Source organism: Polyodon spathula, chromosome 5 (genome assembly GCF_017654505.1).
Source record: "Polyodon spathula isolate WHYD16114869_AA chromosome 5, ASM1765450v1, whole genome shotgun sequence".
NCBI lineage: Eukaryota > Metazoa > Chordata > Actinopteri > Acipenseriformes > Polyodontidae > Polyodon > Polyodon spathula.
The window spans coordinates 35,860,915-35,871,287 of NC_054538.1; the positions used below are offsets into that span (position 1 = coordinate 35,860,915).

The 10,373-nt window shown below is 36.6% G+C and overlaps 1 protein-coding gene and 1 pseudogene across 1 annotated transcript; one reads left to right on the forward strand and one right to left on the reverse strand.

Annotated features, from left to right (window-relative positions):
- Positions 1 to 313: 313 nt before the first annotated feature.
- Positions 314 to 2,895, forward strand: LOC121316406 (annotated as a pseudogene).
- Positions 2,896 to 6,236: 3,341 nt separating this feature from the next.
- Positions 6,237 to 7,996, reverse strand: LOC121315286 (protein FAM89A-like). Its single transcript, XM_041249326.1, has 2 exons — positions 7,609 to 7,996; positions 6,237 to 6,731 (listed from the first exon to the last, which is right to left on the reverse strand). The coding sequence occupies exons 1-2, from the start codon at positions 7,864 to 7,866 to the stop codon at positions 6,456 to 6,458; spliced, it is 534 nt and encodes a 177-aa protein (XP_041105260.1). The 5' UTR covers positions 7,867 to 7,996; the 3' UTR covers positions 6,237 to 6,455.
- Between the last annotated feature and the right edge of the window lie 2,377 nt (positions 7,997 to 10,373).

Sequence of the window (10,373 nt, forward strand, 5' to 3'; positions counted from 1 at the left end):
ATTATTGCTAGATGGGACATTATAATATAAAGCCGCTTACAAATTGTTAAAGAGAAAACTGAAGATGTCAAATACAGTACAAAGTAACATGGGAGACCACCAACATAAGTGAATGTGACAAATGGCATCACATGATAACCGAGTTCAAATTGACACTTTCTCACATCCACTTTAGACTAAAAGTCCATATATTTGCCTGTCATCCTTAAATTACTTTTGTATAGCTTTCCTCTTCAAACAGCCGCTACGAATCAAGGCTGCCCCATACAGCTTTTCACACTAAAGCATCAAAAAACACTAGGATGACTACGCAATGCCACCAGCTGTGAGAAGCCACCAGCTGTGAGTTAGCAACATAAAATGAGGGTTAAATATTAAAGCTTGAAATGTACTAAATGTTTTCTCTTTTTTATTCAAGTACATTGAATATGTCCCTGCTATAATTTTGATTGATGCTGTTTTATGCAAAACACATGCTTACAGGCATATTGTTTTTAATACAAAGTTAAATGTAAGTATTGATCATTGTATTTAGTCTTTATTTTTATGCTTGTATTTACTGTTTTTTATATTCAGTTGTACAGTTAGCCTGTTAGTGTTAAAACAGTAATTAATGCCACATCATTAGCTGAACATAAATGATGGGAACAACAAGATGCCGTTGAACCCATTGAGAATTCTCCCTCGCCAGCACACTATTTGCCACATCTAACAGTAGTTTGAAGTAGTGGCTTGGGTTAAATTTGTCTGGACCATTTAGGATGTTACAAATTTCCATTAAGTTATAAACTAACACACATAATACAATGTTACACAGGCATGTATACCATTGTGAAAAATTGAACTTGTACTGCAAGATGGAGGGGCTCAGACTACTATGCAGATTACCAGACTGTGACCCAAGTCATATTCAAAAACAGTGATGAAAAGTGTCAGACTAGAATTTTGCTCACTGTGCCACCTACAGTACTCCCTGCTCTATACTTTTCTTGCAGTGATCGGAAGATGATATTTTGTTTTTGATCGGAGACATTTCCTTTTCTAGATACATGGGAAACTGTTTGTGTTCTGCTTGCTATGTGAGGCATACCTCAGGTGGTCTGAACCGCAAGGCCCCAAGCAAAACAGTGACAAAGCAGACGTGATCTGATACACAAAATAATAGGATTTCTACAGTGTTCAGACTTGCTGCTCTAGGTAAGAAGACACTTGCACATTCTCTCACATTAATGTTTAATTTATAAGAGTAGAATATGACAAGTGCTATTTAAGACTGCACTAATTACTTTATCAGCAAAGTTTGCTAATTATAGCTGTTTAGTCAGGATGTTGAAAATTGAACTTCGGTGGCTGACCAAACTGTGTATCTCAGAAAACAAATCTTTATGCAGGGTTTGTTATGTCCATCTCTTTGGTACCATTTGACATAGAGTGATAATTTGATCTCATTGATTAGATTCATGTATGGTAAGTATAGAATCAACATGTTAAAGACATTCTAAAGTATAAAAAAACAAATACCACATTTGAGATGTTTAATAAATACAGTGTCTGTTGGTTAAAATGCAAAACATATAAATAACAACAACTTTAAAATCTATGTTCCTGCCAAATTCTTAGACAGTTTCAGCTCAAAGGCTTTCTCAATGTCTTTCAAAGGTTGGAATACTTGTAACTTGTAACCCTTTCTTAACAGTTTAAAGCAGGTTTCATGGTCTGCGAAGTCGATCAAATTGATCAGAATAGTGCCAAAACATTAGGGGTTTGTTTTGTTGTTGTTTTTTTTACTCCAGAGGTGATAATGTTTCTACTAGGGGTGTTTACTTTCCTGTGAAGACAATTCTTGAACCAGGCACTGCTGCTGTCCAGCTATTGCAAACTGATCAGCTGTGATCTGGGAACATGACTGCTCCCTACTGTGCCTCCACCTGATAAAAGTGTTTGTGCTCACATCAAACTCACAAGCAGCTAGAGGTACTTTTGACCCTTTTCTCTTTCATATATTTTATCTCTTCAGTAATATACTTGCCACTATTTTTGGCTTTTCACCGAGAATCTAACGTTAGAATTCCTCCTTGATATTGCTTTCTATGCTTCTAACCAGTCTCTTCCACATGTGGACAGCACTATGACAGTTATTTTGAAACCAGACCAACGCCTGCCTTTTAATACTTATCAACACTACTAGTACTACTGAATATCTTATGGCTGTCTGCACAGTACATCCAGGTCAGTTTGTTGGCACTAAAGCCAGATAAGCAACATAGTCACTGTTTGTTCTTGTTTTTGTCTATTTAGAGTCCAATTAATTTGACTTAAGGCTTATCAGCATAAACAAATATGATTGGAAGATTTATTATAGAGGCACTTGTATCAATAAATATTGTAGTCCAGCATTTCTGCATTGAATACAGTCACTCTCATAGACAGATTTAGAATTTAAAGAATAATAATATTCACGAGGGACTTTTACAAATTCTTCTTTGCTTTTTGTGTTTCAGTTATTCTCAACTGTAGCTGAAGACTTTCACTCCTGGTTATCTTCATTGGTTTATTCATGGAAATAAATCCTGAATACAATATTTTAGAATCAATATATCAATACATGTATCAATATATCCCATCAAAAAAAAAATGCTGTGTGTGATATCTCAGGAAGCACAGAATCAACTCTCACTGGGTAGAGGTGACATTATTCTTTGTGTTACATAATATATTGTATTGATAAAGTGAAACATAACCAACCAATTGGTGGAAGTCGATCACGTTATTGGCAGTAGCACTACATATCAACTTATAGTCTACCAAGTGGTTCTTGAATGATGATTAAATGCAGTTTACAGCTGTCGTAATGCTCCCCGTATTGCATTAACAGACAAACTTCCTTATAAATAACTGTAAATCCCCTTTTTATATACCATTCACCCTTTTATTTACATGACATTATGTTACTGGATTTTGTAATGTATATTTTTACACTAAATTACATTTTTTCAAACTAGATAGGATATGATACTATTCTATATAATCCAGCACTTGTACTGTTTGTCCTCCTCTTTAGAATGTATGTCATTAATCAGGTGGGGGGGGGGGGGGGGGGGGGGGGGGGGGGGAATAAAAAACAAAACTGAGAAACATCCACACAAGATGGAATGTCTTCATGTCGTCACAAGCTTCAGTATGCAGACAAACGGCACAGATGTTGTTTAAAGATTAAGTAGCTTTGGGCAAAGAAACCATCTCGTTCACTTTGTAAACTGCAGTAGGGTTAGAGTTGTTACATGTATATGACATAGCATTCCAGTTTAAAGTGTGGAATACATTATATCTGACCAAAAAACATTTAATATGTGCAAAAAACTGCTAGAAAAAAAAAGATTGCATGTTCAAATATAGGACTTCTACAAAAAAGCTACATTTTCAATGTCATAGAAGAAATGCTCCCAACAAGTTTGCAAGAGCAGCCGAGCTTGTGGTCAGTCATAGAACACATACCACTATGTATAGATAACACTCTATGGTATCACCATCTGAATGTTTGTGTGTTTTGTTTCAATTTAAATACGTCCTCCCTCAATACAAAAACAGACCTTGTAATCTTAAAGTCAGTTTGCTTATGTTGGTGCCAAACAAGCTGCACATATTCACTGCTGTGTACTATCCCAGGGCCAGGCAACACATACCATGGCTTTGTTCTAAATGCAGGATTAAGTTGCTCTGTGTTGTAAATCAGCCAAATCTACTTAACATGTGTCCCGAAAACCAAACGAATGCAACATACACCCAGCAATACAATACCTTTTTCACCTCACATCCATTTTCAGCACTGGGATCCAGTACAAATCGCCAAAGCTGCAGTGTTCCTCAATCATTTTTATAGTAAAAGGAGATTAAGGCTGCATTCGACCATTATTTACAGTTGTTCAATTAGACCTTCTTGGCTTTCCAGTTTGTTTCTATTCCATTAATGCAGTCACAATTGCATGCACACAAGCTGTCTCTCTCCTTGAAACTGTCCTGCAAACTTTACAATTGTTCAAAGATTAACTGATATTTTCAACAGGGTTAGGCAATCTTATTTACATACATAAATATATACATGGAGAGAGAGAGAGAGAAAGAGAGAGAATATCTTTTAAAATGTCTGTTTTGTTTGACATTTCTTATTTTTCTTTTTTGTGAATTATAAGTTAACACCGTTTTTTAAATGTCACTGATCAAACCTTTTACATGTATGCCCAATTCACATATTAATTTTATAAACATCTAAATTATACTCACTCCTATAGATAAGCTCTGGACCAGTAACCTTTCTTATTCAGTAACAATTCAGTTTTGTTATCTGAGTGTTTCATTATAAAAGCAGTATAACAATTCAGTGTTTTAATCACTGTGAGAAGCAATGGCAAAATAATTTTGTGTCTCAATCATAGGCGCCTAACTTTGTTAAACAGTAGGGGGGGCAAACTGAAGGACTATCTGCTGAGTGTAGAGAAGCAAATGTTTATTTTTATTTGTATTATTTATTTACATTTTTTACAATTAAGAAACTCCAAGAAACCAAGCAAACCTTGCTGTTGTGAAGTTACAGCTTCAATAATTGCAAACCTACAAAATTGGACAGAAGTTTCAGCGTAAAATGTACAATAAGTACTTACTGAGCATTCATTAAATCCAAATACATGTAAGTCTCTGCAGTGCTACACCTAGAAATCCCACATGTAGTTTATTAAAGGAAAGTGTTAAACAAAGAAACACAAGTACTGTTCTTTAGAAGGTAATTATTCCCCGAGTAAGGCAGTTCAAAATACTTGCCATGTCAAAAACACTGTTTTACTATATAAAGGCGTCACTCTGAAGCAAATGCAAAGACTTTTTTTTGCTGAATTTCAACATTATAAACTTAGTTGCAGGAAGGACCAGTCAAGAGTTGTTTCTTGTTTTATACCATTAACATGGTCATACTGCTCTGAGAAATTGTGTCTTTGCCTTTGTGCTTGTTTCTAAATATGGTCCATTGAGTTAGAGGGCAAAACAATAATTTAAAACAATAATGTAACTGCTGCTAGTGCAACAAGTCATTTCTTGCTAGTTATTAAAATAAAAATATAAATATTTTAAATTCAGAAAAGTTTTACGGCAGGAGAGTATTAGCAGTTTAGTTATCTTATGCTTCAGGCGCATGCCTTTAAAGTAAGATTAAACTATTGCGATTATTTATACACAAATAAGCTTACTTGACTTGAAAAATGTCTTACGCAAATTCCTACTTTATTTGCTTGAACGAGTAGTACATAACAAGCTTCAATATGAAAGCTTGAATTACCTAGCCTACATTTAATTACTCATCTTATGTATTATGCAATCTATCCCGTATCTTCTGCTGCAGTCACACCGCAGGTCAAACCAATGTTCGTGTAGGGGCCTTTTTTGTTGTGTGTTTTTATTTATTTTTAATGTTGGACTTATGGTGTCTTATCAATGGCTTTCCCTTTTTTTACATTTTAAACCGTTTATGGGCAAAACCATAATAAAACAGAATAATGGTTTGTTTACACAGAGCAAAAAAGTGGCAAAATATATAGTTTGCCTCCCCTGTGCTCTATGGGTTAGGTGTCTGTGGTCTCACTCAAATTACAGTACAACGGGAGAAAAAAAATATACTAATAGGTCACAGTTTTCATTACATTACAGTTTTCCACCCCCAGATTTTTTTTATTGGTATTTCTACACGAATGGACCGGGGAGAGACCATTCACGTCTACAGACGGAGCACTTTCATCCATGCATACATAAGGCTGTTTACAGCAGGTAAAATATAACAACTAGCCTAAAAAGCTTATATAGTAAAGTCCCATACCTGAGAAAATTACATTTCAAAACATTATTGTCCTACACAGTAAAATGTTAATCACAAAATGGGAGTTCTGGAACACATAAACGCTTGTTAGTGTTTATAGTAGCACTGACAGATGTGTAGGTCCAGTTTGTTACCCAAATGCTTTATTAGGTTTCCACCAACAAGCAAATGATTTTAGATTTGCATTGCTAGAAACAAAAATGAACTGTGTCCTCTACCATATGACCACTGTCCTCAACAAGTTTTGTCCAAGTTCACACAAAGTTTATAAGTGTTATTATAGGAGTTTATGTACAGTCACTATACCTTTCCAAAATGCTTCGCAGGGGGGGGGGGGGGGGGGGGGGGGGGGGGGGGGTGGATTGGTGTTGCACAACCATATATATGGTATGTCAGTGTCAAAATTGTTTAGTCATAAATGTATAATAAACACTAGTTTCATAATTGGTTATACAGAAAAATTCATTAGAAAGATATTAGAGGACAATTTAACTGAATACTGAATAACTTCTCTATAAAATGGCAGTCTTCTAATAGTAGAGTAGAACTGAGCACATAATTAGCGAGAAGGAGGAGACCTGTATATTGGACTCTGTTAGATGCTCATATGAAGGGAGTCTTGCATCCACTTGTTCTTGTTGTTCAGAGTTTTGGGAACTGATGCATTCAAATCCATGTGTTCATTTGGGGTAATACTTGTGTCCTGGTAGTATTCATCTTCTTCATCAAAGAAGCCATTTTCCATACTGTAGGAGCCATCTGCATTGGATACAGCTGACATGTCCTGGCAACTGCCTTTGTATTCTTGAATTGATTCATGGAGTGACCATAACTGACACAGCAGAGACATATCCTGCTGCCTTAACCCAACCTATGAAAAACCACAGCAAAATGACTCACATTAATTCATGGTTAGATAAAAGGCAAACGTTTGTTGTAATCAACAGATGGAGCATTGTCATTGCATACAACACCCACACAACTTTTTTTTTTTTTTTTTTTTTAAACTGAAACTCGTGTACCTATACTGTGTTTCTTTACAAATTTGTAACTATATTCAACTGCTGCGTGGTATTGGGATGTGGTACACCCTGAAACTGCAGCTTTTTTGTAAGGATTTAAATGGTGTATCCAACTCACAACCCATATGTAACTAGTGAATTTTTGTAAATAACATATAAAAACCGCTTTACTTACGCATGCAATAAACACACGCGCGGTAATAAACCCTTTGCAACGTAAAATTTCGACAGCCTGTTTTTTGTTGTGGAAAAGGGCAGCCTGTCTGTTTCACACGCTTTATCGACCACCCTGCCAGGACATGAAAACGGATACTTGAGTATTTTAAAGCAATTAAATCTAACACAGAGAAATATAATTCCTCCCATATTTGCGTTTTTCCACTCTACCCATTCGAATGAAGATTTTTTAGAAATATTTTTTTGTAGGCCATAATTGTATTATTGTGCTATTCAGCCCAGGGAGCATTTGTTGTCACGAATGCTGTGGTGGGTTACACAACAAGAAAAAGATTTAAAAAAACAAGGATTATGGATAGAATAGCTGAAAAACACGAGCGATTACACCAATCTGATAATCCTGAACAACTGTTGTTACTTTCTTTCCACTGAGTCAGGTTTTCACTTATATTGTTAACACAGTGCCGTTCCACTCCACAGTTATTAAACACAAACACTGAGAGACAGTGTAGTTATACTAACTAGTGAAAAACAAATCTGACCACGTACCATCTCTTTTCTTAGGAGTGCCAGGGCAGCATCTAGGTTAGCTGGCTTGTTGGATACCACGATATCGGTGTTACTGCGACCCCGACTCAGATCATCTTGGATCATGGTCTTTTTTGCGTACATTCTCTCCATCTCCCTCCAGGAACCGCCACTGGAGTTCAGCAAGCCGCTGAGACTCTTCGGTAGCGGCGGGAGCCCTTCACAGGCCGACAACACACCGCCGACTCCCGGGTTGAAGTTAGCTGATTTGCCGTTCATAACTCCCCGTCACTGAAATGCAAGTAAAGGCTGTGGACAAAAGTCACATCTCGTGTCAACTACCGTTCCTGTTGTCAGGGCACACCTCTTCTCGTCTCCTCTAAACTGTTCTATCCTATAAAAAAAAAAAAAAAAAAAAAAAAAAAAAAAAAAACACCACAGCTCTACCAGTAATACATTTCCTTCCCTTCCTTTATGGGCGTAACCCTGAGGAACAGACGAGGCTCATTGAATATTATACAGACTTCACTCTATGTAAGGAGTGACTTGCAATAGATGTTTTCTATTCAGATGGTTAATTACGTTACACCTGCAAAGTAAGTCAATTTTTTTTAAAAAAATTAGATAATAATATATATATATATATATATATATATATATATATATATATATATATATATTCATTTATCTACACATCCTACCCCACAACTTCCAAGTGAAAAAAATATTCTAGAAATTTGTAGAAAATTAATTAAAAATAAAAAATGAAATAGCTTGGTTGGATAAGTGTCCACCCCCCTCCTAATAGTAATCCTAAATTCTAACCAATTGCCTTCAAAATCACACACCAAGTTAAGTGGCCTCCACTTGTGTTAAATTGAAGTGATTCATATGATTTCAGGATACATTCAGCAGTTTCTGTAGGTTCCCTCTGCTAGGTAGTGCATTTCAAAGCAAAGACTCAAATATGAGCACCAAGACACTTTCAAAAGACAAAGTTGTTGAAAGGCACAGATCAGGGGATGGGTATAAAAAAATATCAAAGGCCTTGAATATCCCTTGGAGCATGGTCAAGACGATTTTTAAGAAGTGGAAGGTGAATGGCACCACCAAGACCCTGCCTAGATCAGGCCGTCCCTCCAAACTGGATGACCGAGCAAGAAGGAGACTGATCAGAGAGGCTACCAAGAGGCCAATGGCAACTTTGCAAGAGCTACAGGCTTTTATGTCCAAGACTGGTCAAAGTGTGCATGTGGCAACAATATCCCAAGCATTCCACAAATCTGGTCTGTGTGGTAGGGTGGCAAGAAGGAAGCAATTACTCAAGAAAGCCCACATTGAGTCCTATTTGAAGTACGCAAAAACACTCAGGAGATTCTGTAGCCATGTAGCAAAAAAAATTGTAGTATGACAAAACTAAATGGAACTTTTTGGCCTAAATGTAAAGCGTTATGTTTGGCGCAAACTCAACACGTCGCATCACCCAAAGAACACCATCCCTACAGTGAAGCATGATGGTGGCAGCATCATGTTATGGGGATGTTTCTCAATTGCAGGGACTGGGCCACTTGTCTGGATAGAAGGGAAAATGAATGGAGCAAAGTACAGAGAAGTCCTTGAGGAAAACCTGGTGCCCTCTGCAAGAAAGCTGAAACTGGGATGGAAGTTCACCTTTCAGCATGACAACGACCCAAAGCACACAGCCAAAGCTACATTGGAGTGGCTAAGGAACAAAAAAGATGTGGCCCAGTCAGAGCCCCGACCTAAATCCAATCAAAAACTTGAAGATTGCTGTACATCAATGCTGATGTAAAGAAGAATGATCAAATATTAACAAATCTAGGTGTGCAAAGTTGGTAGAGACCTATCCCAACAGAGTCACAGCTGTAATTGCTGCCAAAGGTGCCTCCACCAAGTATTAACTCAGGGGGGGTGGAGACTTATCCAATTATGATCTTTCAATTTTGTATTTTAATTTTAATTTTTTCTCAATAAAAACTTTTTTCCCCTTAACAGTGTGGAGTATGGTGTGTAGATAAGTGGGAAAATTAAATCCTCATTTAAATGCATGAAACTATGAGGCACTGACAAAACAAAACGTGAAAAAAGTTCAAGAGGGTGTAGACTTTCTATAAGCACTGTAAGTACTATAGTATTTCCTTTTTCTGAAGGGAAGTGCATAAAGCTCAGGGCACTCGATAACATTAAACATCCTGTATATAGGTATTGAAAGTATATAGGTAACAAAAGGGTAGATGGCTTTTTTTCTAGTTGTACTGGGATGGCATTATTCAGGAGATCATTTCAAAAGCTCTATCACAGATTTATGGAAAATTGTACTGAAAAAAAAAAAAAAAAAAAAAAAAAATCAATCAATGATGGGAGTCATTTTACCCAGTGTGTCCAATTGCAAGAGTTAAAAATAAACTAATACAAAGTACAATCTGTGGTTTTACAGCATAGGTGAGACTGTAACTAAGCAGCTATGCCAAGACTACTAAACTAGAAAATAGTTGGGTCAATACATTCTAACCTGATGATATTGTTACCAAAATAAAAGTGTGACCAACACTAGACAGGCACCTCCTAATATTGCAGTTGCATATGCAGTTCTTCTGCAACAACCACAGGCACCAGGTGGCTGTCTGTCCTCCAGGGAAGTGTATTGCTCAGTGTTTACCAATTTATTTTTATTGAATGCATCCCCACTGCCTATGGCTTTAAACAGAGAATGATCGCTGGAAAAGCATAATGGATTTTTATTAAAGTGACCAAAATTTAAGTTT

What these genes read in the sequence shown, in the direction of transcription:
- LOC121315286 (XM_041249326.1), bottom strand. Translation starts at nt 7,866, where the DNA reads ATGAACGGCAAATCAGCTAACTTCAACCCGGGAGTCGGCGGTGTGTTG. An exon ending in CACTCCTAAGAAAAGAGATG is followed by an intron (nt 6,732 to 7,608) that starts GTACGTGGTCAG and finishes GGTTTTTCATAG; the next exon opens with GTTGGGTTAAGGCAGCAGGA.